Source organism: Stomoxys calcitrans, chromosome 5 (assembly GCF_963082655.1).
Source record: "Stomoxys calcitrans chromosome 5, idStoCalc2.1, whole genome shotgun sequence".
In the NCBI taxonomy this organism is placed as follows: Eukaryota; Metazoa; Arthropoda; class Insecta; order Diptera; family Muscidae; genus Stomoxys; species Stomoxys calcitrans.
Window position 1 is genome coordinate 37,675,500 of NC_081556.1, and position 23,108 is coordinate 37,698,607.

Here is a 23,108-nt window from a genome sequence, read left to right on the forward strand (position 1 = left end):
AACTCGGAACGTCGAGACGATCAAGAATATGTCAAATCAAGAGAAAGGTATGTATGGGAGCTATATCAGGCTATAGACCGATTGGGGTCATACTTGGTATGGATGTTGAATAAGAAGTAACATCTGGGAACGATTTATATGGGATTTATTTCAGACCATTCAACGATTTAGACCGATTCAGACCATATATGTCATGGATGTTGAATGTCAAAGTGGAATTCATCATCATACACAATTTTAGACATATTGGATAAGAATTGCACCATCCTGGGCTCCTCTTGAAGTCAAAAACGCCCCCTTCCTATCAAATGAAAGCCATTGTCGAGTAGACTACGAATATGCAAAAACATGTATAAAAATTGGACCCGGAAAGGACCAAAGGCGTGTTGAGAATTTTTAACCCAGGAAATATGGGCAATATCAAATGAAAGGCAAACAAATAAATTATCATTTCTTTTAGAGCTTAATTTATTTTCTATCGTAATTTACAAAAATGAGGCATATAGAGCAACCCTGCAATCAGTAGCAACGCGCCAGATGAAGCAGTGATATCGGGAGAAAAGAAGAGAGGAGAAACGTCTATTCCGCAGAAAGAAAAAGGAAATGGAAATAAGTCAGTGTCAGCGAATTGAGATGTACAGGAGTCAGAATGAAGCCCAGAAATTCTATCAAATAATTAAACATCAAATCGATGACTTTGGTGCAGGCACATCCTCCTGCACATACAAACAAGGAAATCTGGTAACTGACACAGATAACATGCTGAGAATATGGAAAGAACATTTTACCCAACTGCCTGTGTCCGCCGTTGGTGGCGAAGAGGATACCGCAGAACTAATCAATGATGACGGTATAGAATGTTTACCTCCTAGTCAGAATGAGGTCCAAATTCTGGAAAAGACCCAAGAAGGACAAATCAACACCTACCATCTCTTTGTTGAATACAAAACCGCTTTCGATACTCCTTTACGTTCAAAGGTATTTCAAGCCATGTCTGAGTTTGGTATTCCTACGATATTAATAAGACTCTGCAGGATGGCACTTGCTGATACGCGTTCCTAAGTAAGAATAGGAAACAATTTCTCCGGACCATTCAATACCAAACGAGGTTTCAGACAAGGAGACGGCTTATTAATATTTTTAACACCCTGCTGGAGAAGATTACAAGAGATGAAGATGTGAATAAATATGGCACACTAATCAGAAGAGGACACATGCTTCTCGCCTATGTCGACGACATCGACATCATAGGTCGGTCACCGGAAACAGTAACTGCAGGCTTTGAAAGAATCGAAAGAGTCAGTGAAAATGGGTCTGGCAGTAAATTGAGATGAAACGCCTTGTACAACCGAGCAGATAAAGAAAATGGAGAAAGTTGGGAGCCACCACTCTGAGATAGTCAGTAACTTTATCTACGTCGGCACCGCCGTAACCGAAACGAATGACACCAGTTTTGAGATAAAGCGAAGAACAATACTGGCAAACCGATGCTACTTTGGACTAAGTAAGCAGTATAGAAACAAGGCCACCTCTCAACACACGAAGATTACACTATACAAGACACTGATGCTACCCGTGTTGTTATATGGTTCTGAGGCATAGGTACTTGTGAAATCAGACGAGACAGTGCTTGGAGTGTTTGAGAGAAAGATTATTCGTAAAATGTATGGACCAGTTGGCGTTAATGAAGAAAATAGGTGACGTAAGAACCACGAGCTTTATGAGCTTTATGACGACGATGGCTTAGTTACACGCATCAAAATACAACGGCTGCGTTGGCTAGATCATGTTATCAGAATGGATGAAGAAACTCCTGCAAAGAAGTCTTTTGAAGGCAAACACGGTGGTACACGCAAACCGGGAAGACCAAAAGTCCGATGGAAAGATCAAGTGGTGGGTAGACACCTCGAAACTTGGAGTCAGAGAATTTAGTATAAGCGCAGAAGATCGAGGATCGAGGTATTACTGCAAATCGGACGAAAATATGGTAGCTATATCCAAATCAGAATCGAATTCTATGAAATTCACTAGTAACATTGAGAGTCATAAGAAAATCCTTCCTGTCGAATTTCGAGAGAATCGGTTAACAAATGACCATTTTATTGATGTATTACTGCAAGTCGGACGAACATATATATGGGAGCTATATCCAAATCTGAACCTATTTTTATGAAATTCACCAGTAATATTGAGAGTCATAAGAAAATCCTTCTTGCCAAATTTCAAGAGAATCGGTCAACAAATGGCCATTTTATTGTTGTATTACTGGAAATCAGACGATCGTATAAATGGGAGCTATATCCAAATCTGAACCGAATTCTATGAAATTCACCAATAACATCGAGTGTCATAAGAAAATCCTTCCTGCCAAATTTTGAGAGAATCGGTTAACAAATAACCATTTTATTGCTGTATTACTGCAAATCGGACGAACATATATATGGGAGCTATTACCAAATCCGAACCGATTTTTATGAAATTCACAATTAATATAGAGAGTCATAAGAAAATCCTTCCTGCCGAATTTTGAGAGAATTGGTTAACAAATGACCATTTTATTGCTGTATTACTGCAAATCGGACGAACATATATATGGGAGCTATATCCAAATCTGAAACGATTTCTATGAAATTTACCAGTTATATCGGAAGTCATAAGAAAATCCTTCCTGTCAAATTTCAAGAGAATCGGTCAACAAATGGTCATTTTATTGTTGTATTACTGGAAATCAGACGATCGTATATATGGGAGCTATATCCAAATCTGAACCGAATTCTATGAAATTCATCAATAACATCGAGAGTCATAAGAAAATCCTTCTTGCCAAATTTCAAGAGAATCGGTCAACAAATGGCCATTTTATTGATGTATTACTGGAAATCAGACGATCGTATATATGGGAGCTATATCCAAATCTGAACCGAATTCTATGAAATTCATCAATAACATCGAGAGTCATAAGAAAATCCTTCTTGCCAAATTTCAAGAGAATCGGTCAACAAATGGCCATTTTATTGATGTATTACTGCAAGTCGGACGAACATATATATGGTGGCTATATCCAAATATGAAACGATTTCTATGAAATTTACCAGTTATATCGGGAGTCATAAGAAAATCCTTCCTGCTGAATTTTGAGAGAATTGGTTAACAAATGACCATTTTATTGCTGTATTACTGAAAATCGGACGAACATATATATGGGAGCTATATCCAAATCAGAAACGATTTTTATGAAATTCGCCAGCAATATTGAGAGTTATAAGAAAATCCTTCCTGCCAAATTTTGAGAGAATTGGTTAACAAATGACCATTTTATTGCTGTATTACTGCAAATCGGACGAACATATATATGGGAGCTATATCCAAATCTGAAACGATTTCTATGAAATTTACCAGTTATATTAGGAGTCAAAAGAAAATCCTTCCTGCCGAATTTTGAGAGAATTGGTTAACAAATGACCATTTTATTGCATTATTACTGCAAATCGGACGAACATATATATGGAAGCTATATCCAAATCTGAACCGATTTTTTCCAATTTCAATAGGCTTCGTCTCTAGGCCGAAGCACATGCCCATACCAAATTTGAAAACGATCGAATGAAAATTGCAACCTGTAGTTTCTACACAAATTAACATGGACAGACAGACGGACGGACATAGCTAAATCGAATTTAGAAAGTAATTCTGAGTCGATCGGTATACTTATCAATGGGTCTATCTCTCTTCCTTTTGGGTATTACAAACAAATGCATTAAGTTATAATACCCTGTACCGCAGTAGTGGTGTAGGGTATACAAATTTCAACCAAATTTATAGGAATTGCGCCTTCTAGGGGCTCAAGAAGTCCTATCGATAGATAAGTTTATATGGGGCTACATCCAAATCTAACCGATATATATAGCCCTTTTGCAAAATACAACAGCTTCCATCAACAAGAAGTAGCTCAAGTGGCTAGCTTCATTCGTTCGACCGTTATTGGTTGACGGAAAGACCGCTGGACATGAATAAATTGAATGTTTTGCAAACGGAATGGGCCAAACCTAATGAAAGTCCATTTCTTTTCTTTTCATAAAAGGAATAAAATAAAGGAATTTTTACTATTCCCTTATAACTTTGGCATTGAGTTCAGCTTCCTCTTCTTCTTCCACTGTAGTTTTTCATTTATGATGATTTTTGGTTTAACGTAATCGTAAGTTGTTGTTTTTTTTCTTTTTTCAATGCTTACCCAACACAAGGCTCGTATCACTACTTGTGGTTTCATGGCAAATGAAAGAGGATCGAAGGCACCTCCCGCCTTGCCTCCGCCATAGGCACCGCCCGCATTCATATTTAATATTTGATTTAACATATCCATGATTTGTTAGAGTGTGGTGATTTTTTGTTTGTTTAGATGGTGATGTCCAATGTTAGTTGCTTAGATGGTTGCTTGACTGCTTGCTTGGTTATTGCTATTCCTTTTTCCTCTTCTGGTATCTTGTAGTAGGGGTCGTGGTCGTGGTCGTCGTCTAGGGTATATATAAATTGAAACTTATATCGATTTTGTAAGACCGTGGGCGGTTAAAATGGTTGTGTTTTTTTTAGTATTCTCAACTGACAACAATGACAACGACTGCGATGACTACGGATGTGTTGTTTGTGGTTTTTTTCTTTTTCTTGGGAATTCTAAGTTTTGTATCTTTTTTTTTAATATTTTCTCTGCGCTGCACTGCTCTCAGATTTCTTTGGCCTTTTACTGTTTCACTTTGGCTTGTTTATGTAATTTGTTGTTTGTGCAAAATCCTTGGTTTAGTACACTTTAATTTCTCTAAATGACAAAACAAAATGTCCTGTGTGTATTGTTTCTCTTGTTTTCCCCGTTTTTTGTTTCCTACTTTTTTGTTCTTTGTATCCTTTTTGTGCCCCCGTCCACTAGGTGTTTTTCTGTTCGAATGTTAGTTGTGAAGCTATGGATAAAAGGAAATTTTGCCTTCTCTGCTGCTGCTGCTAGAGGGGGCGTTTTTTTTATTTTGGATTCTCTCGCTACTTTAGCAGCCTGTCGTCGCCTAATGGATTTTGTATGTATGTAGCAAGTAGTGTGTAAACAGTAAATTTTTGTTGGGGGTTTGGGGGGTGGGCGGTTGGTTAAAGAAAAATATGTGTATGTGTATGGCTTTATATATGTGTTGGTATACTAGTCCGTTTTTAAGCGTTTCTTAATAGTTTTGCCAGTGTATAGAAGAGGGTTTTTATATAGCTCCAACTTTCAAAACTCTATGGCGTATACTTTTAAATGATGTGTAAATTTGTTTTATTAGCAAATCTGAGATTTTGCTTTTGTTTTCCTTAGAATTTTCTTTCTTTCAGATTTTCTCAACTTTATTTTGCTTTTTTAATATTTTTTTTTTACGTATGTGAAGGAATGTGCTCTACCTCTGCGTTTAATACTTGTAAAGCGCGCGTGTTTTCGTAACAAACCCTAAATCGAACTGAGTTTTGTTTTTTTCTATTCTCTTGATATCAACCCAGATGTTTGCAAAGGAGACACCAAAAGGTAAAACAGAAAAGCTTTGGCAACAGATATAAGCAAAAAGCTCCATCACAAAACAACCCTTATAGAATGGATACAATAGCTTTTCCGCACTACCACAGTGACAACCACAAACCGGAAACAGGAAACAGGAACTTATCATAGCAAAAATGTCAAAATGTAAAGCTTTTCTGTTGTATGTTTTTTTTTGGATTCTATGACACTTTGTTTTATATTTTCTTTGAAAATCAGGAACTTATCATACAAACCTTAGCAAAAATGTCAAAATTTTAAACATTTTTGTTGTAATTTTCTGGATTCTATGACACTTGTTTTATATTTTTTCTTTTAAAATAGTCTTATTTTTTTACAATTTCCCAATGATATAGAAAGAAAACTTGGTTTTCTTTCCCACTACATAAATGCATTACTGGTAAAGCGTTACACTGCTAATTCCTTTCCTTCTCTTCCGTATGCAACACAATGTGTTGCTCCAAGACCCCTTTGGTTGTTCACCACTTCTTAGTTATTGTTGAATTTGGCTGGGCGTTTTTCAACGAAAGCGGTCATGCCTTCCTTGCGATCCTCCTGAAAGATTGAAGAGAGAACAAAGTAAGAAAAAATTAATAAAAAAAAAAAAACACAATTTTTTATTTTCAAGAAAATTTTGGCAAAATCTTACTTCCGTAAAATATCTAAAAAAAAAGTTGCTAAGTTCGGCCGGGCGGAATCTTGGGAAGCCACCACCACGAATTCTGCTATAAATTTATATAAAATAAATTGAGTTAAAGGGCATAATTTTATTCTTCATAACAAACTTCTGTTAAACCCGCAAAACATAGTTTCTAGGAACCGAACTAGAATAATCGAGAGACCGGTTCATATGGGAGCTATACCACCTTATAGACCGATTGGACCGTTCTTGGTACAGTTGTTGGAAGTCACAACAAAACACTATGTGTGAAATTTCAGCCAAACAGGATCAAAATTGGGGCTTCCAAGAGCTAAAGATGTCAAATCGGGGTTTCGGTTTATATGGAACCTATATCAGGTTATGGACCGATTTGGACCGTACTTGGTACACTTGTTGGATGTCATAACAGAAGACTATGTGCAATATTTCAGCTAAATAAGACAAAAAGTGCGACTTTCTGGGTCTCAAGAAGTCAAATCGGGAGATCGGTTTATATGGGAGCTCTATCAGGTTATACACCGATTTAGATCACACTTGGCACAGTTGTTGGAAGTCATAATTGATGACTATGTGCCAAATTTCAGCTAAATCGGACAAAAATTGTGGCTTTCAGGGACTCAACAAGTCAAATCGGGGTTTCGGTTTATATGGGACCTATATCAGGTTATAGACCGATTTTGTCCGTACTTGTTACAGTTGTTGGAAGTCATAACAGAAGACTATGTGCAATATTTCAGCTAAATCGGACAAAAAGTGCGGCTTCCTGGGGCTCAAGAAGTCAAATCGGGAGATCGGTTTATATGGGAGCTCTATCAGGTTATACACCGATTTGGATCGCCCTTGGCACAGTTGTTGGAAGTCATAACAGACGACTATGTGCCAAATTTCAGCTAAATCGGACAAAAATTGCAGCTTTCAGAGTTCAAGAAGTCAAATCGTGGTTTCGGTTTATATGGGAGCTATATCAGGTTATGGACCGATTTGGACCGTACCTGATACAGATGTTGAAAGTCAAAGCAGAAGATCATATGCAAAATTTCAGCTAAATCGGACAAAAATTGCAGCTTTCAGGGGCTCAAGAAGTCAAATCGTGGTTTCGGTTTATATGGAATCTATATCAGGTTATGGACCGATTTGGACCGTACTTGGTACACTTGTTGGATGTCATAACAGAAGACTATGTGCAAAATTTTACCCAAATCGGACAAAAATTGCGGCTTTCAGAGGCTTAAGAAGTAAAATCGGGGGATCGGTTTATATGGTAGCTTTATCAGGTTGTGGATCGGTAACAGACCACTGTGTGCGAAATTTTAGCTAAAGCGGAAAAAAATTGCGGCTTCCAAGGAGTCAAGAAGTCAACTCGGGAGATCGGTTTATATGGGAGCTATATCAGATTATAGACCTATTTGGACCGTACTTGGTTGTGGCTCGTCATCTGAGCCGCACACAGTGGAATAAGATTGAGACCTACTAGAATACTAATCAAGTACCGCGTCTATCGGATCATTTCCTTCAGAAGATGGGATGATTTTTGTCTTCTGAAGGAAGTGATCCGATAGTAAAATTATATTTTGTCTATGCAATATCTACTTGGCTGTTATCACGGCACCCATCTAAATCACCTTCTTGTGGATATGCATCCACCCCCTAAAGATTTCAAGTTGGATCTTCATGATTGGGAGCTACAAGCAAATCATCTAGATCAAGCGGAGTATCAGAAGGGTCTTAATAGCATTCATGATTACGAAAGCGACGAATCAGCTGCCGATTGAATGCCGTTTTTAAAAACCATAACTCGCCAATAGCACCCGACGCCAGACTAGATCTGGCTCAATTACGTTGCCACAGATACAACCGCTACTTATACTAGGCTAAAATTCATGCCAACGTGATAAAAATCTTTAATCCTACAACGATTTCTGTACATTTCAAGTTTTTCTTTGTTTTTCAAACTCACCGTAGAGAAGGTAGCATGGAAAGTCCTTCTTTCGAATTTCAAACCCTCCTGCAAAGTGGATTCATAGGCTGTATTCACGGCTTCCTTGCACAATTGCACAATCAATTGTGAGTGAGTGCCAATCTTTTCGCCCAATTTGACAGCTTCAGCAACCAATTGATCAGCAGGCACCACCTTGCTGACCAAACCCGACTTCTCGGCTTCAGCAGCACTAATCATATTACCAGTCAAGCACATTTCCATGGCCTTTGATTTGCCAACGACACGGGTCAAACGTTGAGTACCACCAGCACCGGGAATGGTGCCCAAAGCAATTTCAGGCTGACCAAATTTGGCCTTGTCACCGGCATAGATGATGTCACACATCATGGCCAATTCGCAGCCACCGCCCAAGGCATAACCATTGACAGCAGCAATAATGGGCTTTTGACATTTGGCAACACGGGTCCAGTCATTCAAGAAATTACCCATGATACATTTGGAGTAGGTATTGGGTTGCATTTCCTTAATGTCGGCACCGGCAGCAAAAGCCTTCTCACTGCCAGTGATGACAATGGCGGCAATGCTTCTATCCCTCTCGAATTCATCAAGGCTGGCGCTCAATTCTTTCATCAAACCATTGCACAAGGCATTCAAAGCCTTGGGGCGATTCAGAGTGATGACGGCCACATTCTTATTCTCACCAGTCACTTCGGTTTTGATGAATTCCAAGTTGGCGGCTAAAAGAAGATAAGAAAAATATACAAAAATTAATCAAGAAACAAAATTTCGTATAAAAAAATTCAAAAAATTCTGTTAGGAATGGTAGACGTTAATCAAATCTCACATTATTTGCTTTATTGACATCATTTATATGCTGCCTATTAACGTATGACCAACATAAAAACATACTAAGAATCAAACGCGAATAGTTGTCGCTAAGCTAAATATTCTTAAATTTGTTATAAACAAATTGTTGCTGCACCCCATACGTCACTGCACCACATACTGCTGTAAATATTCACAAACAAACAAACAAACATAGGGATGGCAATTTAAAGTTCACTGTACATATTTTTGTACTTTTTGCAAAATGCATTTTCTGTATATGGACGTTAAGTAGAGCCCTCTTGAGGTTCAAAAGTTAATCAAAGGATTGTATGTATACACTGACGCTGTTGTTTTTGTAGTAGCCACATTTGCATGTGGAGGCGGCGATCCTCGCCAAGCTCTTATAGGCGAACAAGCTTGTTCCGGTCTATACGACCGATCGCCGTGGGAACATGACGGCCATTGGTTATTTAAAGGCGCCAATATCTCGCCTTGTCGTATCGAGCATCATAGGCACGCAGTATTTAAGCAAGTGCCGATGCCACCCGTCCTTAGACTAAGACTCTCCACTCAATACCGCAGACTGTCCACAACTGCCTTTGCAGCTACGTCATATGGAGCAATCCTTCTCGTGACAAAAAAGAATACCACACAGATTGGAGCGCAAAGTTCCAGCCTGTGTGATGCTCGTAGTTATCGCGTGCCAGGCTGACGGTGTGTAATGACATAGCGGTAGCTTTTAACAGTGTGGGAACCAACCCACTGACACATTTCTTAGACCAGTACTGAGAGGGTCGTGTCCTTAGATACTGGACAAGCCATATTTAAAGAAAAAGGTGAATAAATTGTGGGTACTGTGACATACAGATAAGGAAAGAGTGGCACGCCATACTAGAGCTTTTTATCGCCACTTCTTTGGTTTTCTACCATTAATGGCCTACTGTGGATCCTAATTGAATATGGATCTATCGGCTACGTGTTATATTACTTCCAAAGGGCAGGAATCCGAGTCAGCTAAGCAGAAATGCTAAAAGTCTAGCATACGACTGGCGTACACGTAGAGGTCTGAACTACAATCCAGAGAAGACTAATATCTGCCAACCAAGAAGACCCGATTTTTGGTGCCACATTTGCTCAACAAAAAGATTTCCATTTTCGACAAGGCCAAACACTTGGAAGTTCTCTTAGATAGTAAACTGAAATGGAAGTTTCACATACAGGACAGTACTAAAAAGGCTTACAGACGTTGGGCACTATGTGGGCGGGACGTATGCTCCAAATAGGGCCCGACCGCGATTGTCCATTGGCTCCACAGGAGGGAACCACGCCTAATTGGCCATTAGAGACAATTGATGTCCGACCAATAGACATTTCGATTAAGTATAAGGCAGCCACTGAGACTTTGAGACTTAAGGCGATAGAAGATTGGATAGAAAATGGAAGCAGTTCATAGCATCGCGGCATAATCTAGGCGTAGACAGGTTGAAGAGATTTCGGATCGAATGCCTAACAGAGAACTATAGGTCGTGTGCGAGACACTTGTGGCAGCAGCGCAAACATGGTTTGACTGAACTCTGACACATATGGCTTAAAGCTAGAGGCGATAACATGCTTGGGGAGGTTTACATTGGGTACCCAAAGACGAATTTTGCTTCCGGCAGCTTGACCATAACAAAGTCCTGCACCCGTGCCGTGATAACTATGAGCACCACATGGGCTTGACACTCAGCAGAATCAAGCAGACGAAAAATAGAATACAACAAACTGCTATAATAACAACAGCACTAATTAAAATGAGAGAAATATCCCCGCTGTCACTCAATTGAATGCTTATGGGCAAATTTGCATATTTTTAAGGAACTGGAGGGCACAATATTAAACAATTTAGCATACATTTTGCAAGGGGTGTTCTGTTACGGTTTTTAACGTCTATTAAAATTAAATTGAAATATGTGCTTATTATGTTATCGACCGTACCTTACAGCATGTATGAGGGTATATAAGCCGATTTTAGCAATCTTGTTTTGATTTTTGATATTCATAACCTAGCCTTTGGTGAGCCCCGTTAGCCGAGTTGGCTTGGAATACCAGTGCAGGGGTCGTGGGTTCCCGCCAGAAGCCTTGGTCTGTCGCTACTTTGGTATCACAATGGACCTAAAATTGTCTACGTAAGTCTGTAAAGGACTGCCACTCTTACCTAACCTAGCCTCTAAGTTTTCTTTAAATACCATTTGCCTGGTTTATAATCGACCTATAAACTGCGAGGTACCTTTAAGTACAGATCTCTAATTATGCCCTTTGACCCATGAAATGTAAAAGAATGCTTTTACGGCTTCGTGGCAAAATCCTACTCAAATAGTCTTATATATTATAATAAACATAGAAATCCCAGTTAAAAAGTACCTTTACGATACCACATTCCATTTTTCCATCCCTGATAAAGAAAAAAACATTGTAGCAAAAGCAAGGTGGAAAAAAAACAACAATCTGTGTTTTGCTTTTTAAAGTTACGTAAGAGGCAGTGCAATAATTTCAAGCTACGGAGAATAAAAATCATTTTGTCTATTGGCTATAATTAATCACAACAACCGGCATTTGGATGACATCCAAAACAACAGCACTGCAGCGCATTTACATTTTTAACGCACTTAATCGTTGTGTACGCACAAGGTCACACCAAGAACCCTGATATTGACCGGTGGCAAATTTTCACTTTTGCCTGCCTCTAACATAGATTTTAGTTCACTTACCGGCACTGTAGAAACGTGGGGCCAATTGGGGTTGCTTGGCAGCTACCTGAAGCACTTGTTGTGCACGACCGGCGAAGATTTTTGCAATGTGAGCCATGTTTCGAATTGATTTGATTGCTGAACGCTCTGTGGAAATGTACAAAAAATGCAAAGAATTATTACTTAATCGCCTGTGTCCTTAGGTTTCTGCGTAAACTTACTCCACCCGAAGACTTGGATACTTGGAGAATTGGAGAACGAATGATCGGATCGGATCTTGGCGAAATATCAATTAATCAATTAGCTGGTGGGTACTGGGTAATGGTTAACGACAAATAGTGATAGTACATTTATACTTTGGTACTTTTTTTATCAATAAAAGTACATTGACAATCGAAGGGATATTCAATACACAATATACAAACAAGAAAATATAAGCAAAATAGTGCTGCTTTCCAATGGAAAAATGGTATAAAGCTTTTTGTTGTTCTCCGTGAAAACTTTATGACGAAAACCGGATAGTTAGCCGGTAATTGCTGTAGTCGTAATTATCCAACCAGAATTACAACCGTTATTTTGAAATACTTTGTTTGCAGTTGATTGGTGAATATCGTACAACAAATCTCAAGATACCAGCCAAGGCGTATTTATAAGTTGGCCGCATCGGCGAATTGCTAAAACAAAGCATTTTTTTGTGAACTTGATATGTCAACATTTGTAAACAGGGCGAAGAAAATTAGATTCGCCGTGACATTTAAAATTTTCGGCAATTTTAAGTACAAGCTCAACAACACTTCTGGTGCGATGAAAAGAATACAAATGTGACGCCATCATTTCATAATAGCCGCCTTTGTCTGCTTTTGTATTAATACCAAATGGTATTAAAAATCTGCCAATGGCAAAGTTGGCGAATAACGTCATTTTTCTATCAGTGTACCAAAAAATAACGGTTTGGTGCAGTCATTGGGCCGTACTTCTTTTGTGATGATCAAGACGGACATGTAACTGTGAATAGGAATCGCTACAGTTCTATGATAACAGAGTATTTTTGGCCCCAATTGGATGATATGGAATTGGAGGACTTGTAGTTCCAACAGAACGGTGCCACAAGCTGCACAGCGAATGTCACAATCAATTTATTGGAAACCAAGTTTCGAGAACGTGTTATAATGACATATTTACCAGGTAGTGTACCATAAACAGCTGAATACATTTTCTTCTCGCAAAGTGCACTATCTGTCAACGAGTTTTGGTTGTGTGTGTGTATTATGGCGCCAACTAGTAACATACTCAATTTGCATTAAATACTGATTTTGACAGAAAGTGCACTCAATATTTTGTTGTTGGGCAACTGCCACTACCTCTAAATTAATATATCTTCGTCTATGCAATGGCACAATTACTAAGTAGTGTACCAGCAACTGAGTACAATTTTTTCTTACGAAGTGCACTATCTGTCAACGAGTTCTGGTTGTGTGTGTGTATTGTAGTTAAGAACCATCCCATACACACAAACAACGAAAAATGGAGCGAACTAGTAACATACACAAAATCAGAGTTGCACTAATCACTGATTTTGACAGATAGTGTACTCAATATATTGTTGTTGGGCAACTGTCACTACCTGTAAAAGGAAATAATTTGGTCTATGTCAACAAGTCAGAGACGATTTCGTTCGAATATCGAACACGAAACTGCAGCAGTATCGGCCGATTTATGCTTGAAAACCGTCGAAAATTGGGTTCAGCGTCTGGACTGGAAAAAACCCGATGTATCATAAACTCCTTTTAAACCATGTTTCCACTAGAGCCCAAAGCAACTTGATTTGAGATAATCTCCACTACGATTTATGCGGGTTTTATTTGTCAACAGTGACGTTTTTGACAGCGTTTTTATTGCGATTAGCATTTTTATTGTGTTCAGCATATACAATGCGGTCAGCAATTAAGTTTGTGAAACGATTTTATTAAATTACTACTAAATTTTAAAATTTCAATAAGAAAATCCCTATAATAACCGATATTCAATGCAAACGCAGTGTTGCATTTTAATTTGGAAGGAGATTTGCTGCAAATCTCCTCAAATAAGTAGATTTGCCCACATTTCAAATGTGTGCAAAACACGAGATTTCTGAAATCTCGTCCCATATCTAGATTTGCTCCTAGTGGAAATGTGGTCTTATACTGCTCATTAAATCTGCATTTAAAGCCCTCTCACGTTGATTTTATAAAGAAAAAACAGATGATTGAGCCTTTAAATCCGGATTTAAAGAGCAATATAAACGGGGATATTCATTTGCATTTTGGAACATAAATCTGTAGGTGTAAATAACCCATAAGTATTAAAGTAAATAAGGTTGCTGCCATCATAGTGCCATCTATTGACAACGAATGGAGCCACATACAGTCCACAGTTGTAATTCTAGCTAAAGGGTTTATGGCTAGGATAAAAGTAAGATATTGTTTGAAAATGGCAACTTTGCTTAGCCACTGGCTGGCACTGCCATCTGTGGGTAATTGATTCATTTTCAAAATAAACAACGGTTACTATGGTTATATCATAAAACAATTACTTTTGTTGACTACTTAGAACGACTTACAATCCACTTATAATTCTAGCTAACTGGTTTATGGCTACGATAAGAGTTTTAATATGACAACTCTGCTTAGCCAATGGCTGGCATTGCCATCTTTGGTTTGGTTTGCCATTCAAAATAAACGACGGTTACTATGGTTATATCATAAAACAAATTTTTTTGTTGACGACTTATTGTATTTGTAAAAATATTGCAAAAATATTCCTATTATTTTTAAATTTCTTTATTGTATTAAATATGGATAAATGTTCTGAGACAGATGAAGTGCAAAATGCTTTGGTTGGGGAACTGTCCGAAGATAGCCTGCAGACCGGATTTGTTCCCTATGTGGGGTCGAAAAGAAATAGCAAAGATAACATGCCCAATCAACTGGATGGCCGTAGTAAAATGATGTGGCAAAATTTGCAGGAAAAGTTACAGGAGCTGTGAGTATAGAAAAAGCAACTCAAAGTGCTAGCAGACCAATATTCAATCTTCTTTTTTGTAGTCCCCAGGGCAAGGACAAAAGTGGCATAGAATTGCAATTAGAAAAGAGTGACAGAAATTTGGAGGAGTTATTGAATTTTGGCAATGAATTGGTTAACAATATCAAGGCGGCCAATGAACAGCAAGAGCTGCTGCAATGCCGCCACAAGAAACAAAGGGAAGCAGGTAGGGGTTTTTTTCTTTACCCACTCCAAGCAAAGTAAAAGGGTTCAATTTTTCTTTTTTGCTTTTCAGATCTTCAAAATGATTTGGAGCTTGAGGCTTCCGAAACCCTAAAACTCTTCGATCAAATCAATGCCAAGTGGTTGGAAATGAATGATATGCGTGAACCCATGGCCATATTCGATGAAATGCAAAAGCAACGTGAAAGCATAGCCCAAATGATCGAAAGCAAGGATCAATTGATTGCCAAGTGCCAAATGGAGCTGAAGCGCATTAATGCCAAATATTATGCCGATCAGGATAAACAATCACAGGATGTTTGTTTCCTAGTGGAACGAATTGATGACCAGATAGAACTTTTAAAGAAATCCTATAAGGAGAATCTCTATGAACTCCAGGAGACCATAGATAATGAAAAGAAAAAACTACACAAGGCCTCAATGGACAAATGGTATACCATCTATGAGCATTTGTCCCTTAAGGAGACGGTGAAAATGTTGATAGTCAAAGAGAAGCAGGAACTTTATGCCGATGAGCTGGAGAAAATACGCCACAAGCAGGAGGAGATAACAAGGGCCACTCGCATACGTTTGGAAAAGGATGCTGAAATGTTGGAGCTGGAAATACGCAAAACTCGTGCCAATATTTTAATGAATTCGGAAAAGATTGACTACAACTACCAGGTGCTGCAGAAACGTAATGAGGAAAATATCATCATTAATAATCAGCAAAAGCGTAGAGTGGCCAAATTCAATGAATCCATTGTGATATTGAGGAAAAAACTGGAAACCTTAAAGCAAAATAATCGCCAGACTATGGAACGTTTGACCAATGACATACAGAAATTGCATGGCAGCATCAATGATTTGCAATTGAAATCGGAACATTTTTGCAAAAGCAATAGAAATAAGGTGAGTGAGTGAAAGGGGGAAAGGATGAAGCCTTTGTAGAATATTTGAAATCCTCTACCGTGGCTGGGGTAAATTAATTTCTGGGAAGTTTTCTACCTATAGGAAGGAATGGAATAGCTCTCATTATTTATGTAAGAGGCCTGCCTCTTATTGAGACCCCCACTCGTAACCTCTGATTATCTGCTAAATTACGGAGTATTTCACTACATGCAACCTGAACTTTCCATGTCAACGATAAACCTCAAACAAATCGAAACTCAAAATACCAACCAGGTTCAGTACTCTATATCGGGAGATCTGGTAATTGGTACCAAATGGTACCAAAGCTCACTGTTTTAAATTTCATCAAAATCGGATGAAAAATGCTCCTTTTATGGACTCAATACTCTATATCGGGAGATCGGTGTATATGGCAGCTACTTCCAAATATGATCCGATCTGGACGATATTCATCAAAAAGGCGTATAGGGGTACCAAAGCTCACGGTTTCAAATTTCATCAAAATCGGATGAAAAATGCTCCTTTTATGGACTCAATTCTCTATATCGGGAGATCGGTTTATATAACAGCTATATCCAGATATTTTCCGATCTGGACCACATTTGACAGGAATGGGTAGGGGTCTACCAGAACTCACTGTGCCAATTTTCATTGAAATCTGATGAAAAATTACCAATTTATTGCCTCAAGACTTGAAGTCTGGAGATCGGTCTATATAGCGGCTATATAACTAAATTTCGATTTTATGATATCAGAAGGTCAGATTTATATACAAAGAATACGAAATTATCAGAAGTCTAGAATGACACGAGGTTCGAATGTCTGTATAGAGCTTAGAGAAGAAAAGAGGCGTTTCTTTACACCTACTCCCCACCAAAGCGAGCATGGTGGGGAGGAGGTGTTTCTACTACGACTTTTCCCCACCAACATGAGCAATGGAAAGGCAGATGCTGTCTCCAATTCCTCCTCATCCGTACACACCTTACAGAAATTCTTGTTATCCCTTTGCCCATTGCGATGTCAGCGACTAAACATCGCGCTTCCTGAGCCCCAGCACAATCTGTGACTTGGTCCTCCAAAACATCAGCCACAGGGTTTTTGTCAACCTGCATGGCCAGCCCACGCCAAATCTTCCCCTTCTTACACAGCCAACAGTTCCTTGCAGCTCTCGATAAGCCTCGGCTTCACATGACCCGCAGCCAAGGCCTTGTGAGCCGTCTTACAGAACCGCCACTTCCAACCCAGGATCACATCCAAAACCATGAGGATGGCAAAGATCTCCGCCTGAAAGACACTACACCCGTTTAGAAATCTATGTGACTCCCTAAATTCCAGGAATTCAACAAACACCCCTGGTCTTAAGGAACAGCGGGGATACTTCTCTCATATCAATGACTTGTCTCATTCAAGTTTTATTGTCCGATTCAAGTAGCGGTATCAAAATTGCCAATTTGTGATGAACGTTCCATTCAGGAACAGCGGGGATTTTTCTATCACATCAATAACTGTTGTCCGATTCAAGTTTTGAGCTCATTGCAGAGTTCAAACGGCGATCCGCAGAGCGACACTACATACTGGAGAACTTTTATATGGTTGTATACCTCATAAATGTCAAACCACAGCTGAACAACTTGTCTGATATTCTCGCCAGGATCCGAACCCAAGTGTTTAGCATCATAGCATGTCTGTAGCTGAACCACTCAGCAGATTTTCCAGACATCGGGTACCATAAGTGTCCAGAGATTGCTTAAGGATCTTGGTATATTTCGGTATACCTAGGTTCTTCAACATCGATGTAGAAAGTCCGTCTGGTCCCAGCGCCTTGGAAGAGTGGGTCTGCGTTGACGTTTATAACTTCGTCCGGCCTGTAAACCACGGATGCGACGAATAGTTCTCCATCTCGCTTATATGATTATCGCTCCATTCAGATATCGAGAGGGACTTGGCAAAACAGTGCAACATAGCAATACTGCCGCCTAGGTTGAAGTACTTCGAGTGTTCAAATCATGAGATCCTCATGCAAATGCCTGGCAAACTTCTCACATATCAATGAGTGCAGTTCGATTCAAGTTCAATGATAAGGGGCCTCCTTTATAAAAACCGCAGTGCGACACCTATTTGGAGAGAAGTTTTACATGGCATAGTTCCTCACAAATGTTGCCAGCATAAGGAGGGGAAAACCACCGTTGAAAATTTTTTCTGATGGTCTCGCCAGGATTCGAACCCAGGTGTTCAGCGTCATAGGTGGACATGGTAACCTCTGCGCTACGATGGCCCCCTCATATAATCGTTAGTTTCTAGATCCTCTTCAGTTCTACTGAAAAAATTATTGGGACCACCAATCCCATCAGACCATTAGAGATCCGCTGCTTTCGCATGCTTTAACTGAGGTATTTTAACCGCTGGCATAAATCACGCGGTTGCTGTGTAAATGATTGGTTACGATTTATCGGTCATTCTTATCGGTTATCGCTTATCGCTTATCGATTACTACTCAGTACAACATTGGAATTCTATGAAGTGCAAGTCAAATCCACTGTATGGAATTCCTTAAAAAATTCTCCATCAGCCTCTCTGTTCTTCCTTATTTTCTGTCCTTCCATTGGCCTATTTATTCGCCTGTCTATCATTTTTTCTGTCTTCCCTTCTACCACTCTCTAGTCCCATTAGGCTATCCTGTCGGCAATATATAATATCGTAGGTCCTCACTTCCCTCCAACTATCTGTCATTTTGTCTGTCTGTCTCTTTCTCCATTTCTTTTGTTTCTATGGCAATGTTTAGTCTTCACGTTAATGATACATTTCCCACTCTCTGTTTCTAGTTCACCAAAGTCTGGAGCATGCATTTTAAGGAAATCAAAGATATGCTTACCAAAGTTTGGGAAATCGATCGTATATTGTATGAGCAACAGTTGGCGCGGCGTTGGGAAAAGCCCCAGGTAGATTTGGATAAATTGGACTATACGAAAAGTAACAGAAATGGTAAGTACCAAAAATTTGCCTTCAAGAAGACTATCTTTGAAAGATCCAACTATTGCAACCTTAATCCCACTGGTATTGGCGCCAATGGATTGTACGGGCAAATCTAAGTATCTCCCTGATAAGTCTTTCGGATATTGTCAGGAGTTTCTTAGAGACTCTTCATTCCTGCACTCATTAAAGAGCTTTTTGATCAGTCCAGAACTTCTTCCCTAAACCCGTAAACAAAGGTAGATCGTGCAACGTCTACTAAGGGGGGTTTGGTCGATAGTATTGAAGATTAATGGTGCTACTAACATGCTGCCATCATTTTCCGATGGAGTTTCATTTGAACGATCATTGGTTATCCAGTAAAAGGATGCTAACAGAGTGCGCGTTGAAAGCCGAGTCGAGATTGTCAATGCGATAAAGATTGTCAGTGCGATAAAACTGGTTACATACAACTCAATACAAATAAGCTTGTGTGTAACACAGTGAAAGCCGAGCAGAGCAGAGAGCAAAGCTGATTGAGTGGGAGAAAAGAGTTCCAAAGCGCTTTTCATTTTTTAAAAATAAAAAAATGTATATCGACTAAATAATAATAGAAATTTTTTCCAGCATTACATAAATAATGAAATTCACCAAATTTACTCTTTTTTAGTGAAATTGGATGTTTATCCAATTTTTTGGAAAATACTTTCCAATTTTTTGGAAATACTCTTCTTCAGATGAATCCATTACTGTGTACATCAATTTTACAAACAAATGAACAAAAAGATTAAATGTCACAAAGGCAAAACACATGAAAAATATTAAATTTTAACGCCTTGTATGTGACCAGTTTTATCGCACTCACAATCTTTATCGCATTGACAATCTCGGCTCGCCTTTCAGCGCGCCTTCTTTTCGCTCAATAAGATTCTTGAAGCTAGGGAGCTCGGTTTTTTCGGTGGCCGCGTGTATTCTGTTCTCAGCAAATCAGATCCACATACCAGCTTTCTCGGAGGTGGTGGAAGCATCCATTGCGTCCTGAGGATTATACTGGATTCTGCGGTAAATTTTTTTCAATTTCCTTCATTACGCTCCCGAACAATGTAATTTTTTGTAATGTTGTCAGCTTAGTAATGATATCGCTTACTCTGTTATTCTATTGCAGAATCGTGTTCTAGAGCTCGATGACTTCTCAACTGATCACGCGTCTAGTTGCTATATAAAAAAATTTTCTATTCTTTTTCAGTAAACAAACCCAAAACCGCCTCAGCCTATTCTCGCAACAGAAATCGTTTTACTCCCGACAACCCACAATTTGCCAGAAGAGTAAATCAAAGACAATTAAATGATATTTTACAAAAAATATCCGATAAAGCTGGATTTTTGGTAGAGGAACGTCTATTGCAGATTTTAAAACCCTATACAGATGAGGAAAAATGTTTGGTTAGAATAGAAAATATATTTTCGGTAAGTAAGAAAATTGAAATATTAGAATTACTCTATTGGTTGTAATAATTCGACATTGTAGGCCTTACACATCACTGACATAGATGTGGTTTCCAGTTTGGTAACCTATTTTGAACCCTACTCTTGGTGTCCCAATTGTTCCAGTGGCTTGGCAACAAAATCTTTGAAATCTTTGTATTCATTTCGAAAGGAGAATGGTGAGGAGAAAGAAGATCAAACGGAAAGTTCATCTGAGGTATGTATACGGATTAGGAGTTCAGTCATAGGGGAACATTCAATTCTGCTTGGCTGAATAAGGTTTCTTTAGGACAAATACTTCAATTTAGCCAGAATGAATAAAGGTTTCTACAGCAAAACTTTACGTTTTCTACAGGAAACCCTCAATTCACCCCGGCAGAATAAGTTTTTCTAGGTAAAACCTTCAATTCAGCCTGGCTAAATAAGGTTTTCTATGGGAAACCTTCAATTCAGTCTGTTTGAATAATATTTTCTATGGGAAACCTTCAATTCAGCCTGGCTGAATAAGGTTTTCTATGGAAAACCTTCAATTCAGCCTGGCTGAATAAGGTTTTCTATGGGAAACCTTCAATTCAGCCTGGCTGAATAAGGTTTTCTATGGGAAACCTTCAATTCAGCCTGGCTGAATAAGGTTTTCTATGGGAAACCTTCAATTCAGCCTGGCTGAATAAGGTTTTCTATGGGAAACCTTCAATTCAGCCTGGCTGAATAAGGTTTTCTATGGGAAACCTTCAATTCAGCCTGGCTAAATAAGGTTTTCTATGGGAAACCTTCAATTCAGCCTGGTTGAATAAGGTTTTCTATGGGAAACCTTCAATTCAGCCTGGCTGAATAAGGTTTTCTATGAGAAATCTTCAATTCAGCCTGGCTGAATAAGTTTTTCTATGGCAAATCTTCAATTCAGGCTGGCTGAATAAGGTTTTCTATGGGAAACTATCAATTCAGCCTGGCTGAATAAGGTTTTCTATGGGAAACCTTCAATACAGCGTGGCTAAATAAGGTTTTCTATGGGAAACCTTCAATTCAGCCTGGCTGAATGAGGTTTTCTATGGGAATCCTTTAATTCAGCCTGGTTTTCTATGGGAAACCTTCAATTCAGCCCGGTTTTCTATGGGGTTTCTATGGAAAACATTTAATTTATGAGATTTTTTCCAGAGTTCCCTTTCTTCACCTTGTTCCAATCATATGTTGGTCATGGAACCTGCCTTGGTTATGACTGCCCTCAATGAATTTACACGCCAACAAATTAATAAAAAATCAGGACATGTGGTGGAAACTAAAAAGTATGTCAGAGTATAATATTGAAATTCCAAAAAAATTAATTTTCAAGTTTTTTTTTTGCCTGTTAGGACGAACATCATTTAATTTCACAATATTTCGTTTGTTTCTCTTTCGAAGCGAACTCAATGATCGGAGATTTTTGCAATCGAAAAGCCGTAGATCACAACTCACACCAACCACTATGGGACACGTTTCGTAATTTGGTTAGAATAACTCATCGGCCATATTAGGTGTGAAGGGTTAAAGGTGTCGGACTTGTGTTAGTGTCGTTCTTATCGTACGATGTACCAATGTATGGCCCGCCCTTGAAACCTCCACACTTAATATGGCCGATGAGTTATTCGAACCAAATGACGAAACGCGTCCCATAGTGGTTGGTGTGTCCATATTAGGTGTGAAGGGTGAAAGGTGTCGGACTTGTGATAGTGTTGTGCTTATACCGTAGACACATTTTCGCGGTATATTCGACACAAGTACGATCTACCAATGTATGACCCTTGAAGCCTCCTTACCTATTATGGCCGATGAGTGATTCTAACCAAATGACGAAACGCGTCCCATAGTGGCTGATGTGTGTTGTGATCTCTGGCTTTCCTTTTCCATGGCAAAAATCTCCGATCATTGAGCTCGTCGCATAAGAGAAACAAGCGGATGAGATTTTTTTTTTAATTTTTGTTTATTACAAAAATTTTAATTCGTGCAACTTTTTTAGAACCTTATCTACCGATACCGAAGTGGATCTCCTGGCTTTTGACGATGAACACATACGCAAATATTGGCAACAATTTGCCTCCTTCATGCCTACTGATAAACAAAATGTTTGGAAGACTGTTGAACATGGTCTCAATCATTATCTGGAAGTTTTGAAGAAGCGTTCCGAGTTGGACAGTGAATGTGTGTTTTTGCAAAAGCAGAATGCTGAATTGAAACATTTATTACAAAAATTGTAAATTCCATAAAATCAATGGAATATGTTATCTTTTTTAATAAATATATCAAGATTTTGTTTTTAGTTAAAAAATAATAAAATAAAAAGATTTTAATTAGGGGATGATCATCTGTTCAATAATCCAACATCAAAAAGTGGAAAGGACCCATGTAGATGGTATGGGAAAAGTGTCAAAAAAGTGAAAACAAAGACAGCTGATCGCTACCTTCACCAGGCTGTTTTTCATAGAAGGCCAACATTCCATTGGGGAGCAGTGGGTATACTTTTCTTATATCAAAGAGTGCTGTCCGATATAAGTTCAGTGATAAGAAGTCTCCTTTCTATTGCCGAGTCCGAATGGCATACCACAGAGCGACACGACGTAGTAGAGAAGTTTACAAGGCTTATTACCTAAGGTATTAATACCGCAAGTGTCGCTAGCACTAGGAGGGGATAATGTTCGATGATGTTTTCGCTTGTATTTGTCAATGGCGGACATGCTAACCTCTGAGCTACATTGGCCTTTGCTACCTTATCTAAGGGTGGACTTACATACTATTATCGTGGACTTACATATTAAAAACGCATTAAAAATGGAACTCTGCAAA

The 23,108-nt window shown here is 38.8% G+C and overlaps 3 protein-coding genes across 4 annotated transcripts in view; 1 reads left to right on the forward strand and 2 right to left on the reverse strand.

Moving 5' to 3' along the window:
- Positions 1-5,407, reverse strand: part of LOC106082147 (synaptogyrin) — a 43,292-nt gene extending 37,885 nt beyond the window's left edge. Inside the window, exons 1-2 of one of the 2 annotated variants that reach the window (XM_059369442.1) lie at positions 5,270-5,407; positions 4,232-4,810 (exon numbers count right to left, since the gene is read on the reverse strand). In XM_059369442.1, the coding sequence (XP_059225425.1) occupies positions 4,232-4,360 (129 nt within the window). In that variant the 5' untranslated portion in view covers positions 4,361-4,810; positions 5,270-5,407. Of the gene's footprint in view, positions 1-4,231 lie in introns of both variants that reach the window. The other variant, XM_059369441.1, reaches the window with a different exon arrangement.
- Positions 5,408-5,821: 414 nt separating this feature from the next.
- LOC106082145 (enoyl-CoA hydratase, mitochondrial) lies at positions 5,822-12,018 on the reverse strand. The gene is made up of 4 exons (XM_059369440.1): positions 11,924-12,018; positions 11,724-11,849; positions 8,164-8,882; positions 5,822-6,100 (listed from the first exon to the last, which is right to left on the reverse strand). The coding sequence occupies exons 2-4, from the start codon at positions 11,818-11,820 to the stop codon at positions 6,035-6,037; spliced, it is 882 nt and encodes a 293-aa protein (XP_059225423.1). The 5' UTR covers positions 11,821-11,849; positions 11,924-12,018; the 3' UTR covers positions 5,822-6,034.
- Positions 12,019-14,502: 2,484 nt separating this feature from the next.
- On the forward strand, positions 14,503-22,623 carry LOC106082150 (dynein regulatory complex protein 1 homolog). The gene is made up of 8 exons (XM_013244497.2): positions 14,503-14,723; positions 14,786-14,949; positions 15,019-15,857; positions 18,680-18,839; positions 20,053-20,273; positions 20,335-20,508; positions 21,447-21,574; positions 22,285-22,623. Exons 1-8 carry the CDS (start codon positions 14,536-14,538, stop codon positions 22,520-22,522), a joined length of 2,112 nt encoding a protein of 703 aa, XP_013099951.2. The 5' UTR covers positions 14,503-14,535; the 3' UTR covers positions 22,523-22,623.
- The last annotated feature ends 485 nt before the right edge of the window (positions 22,624-23,108 follow it).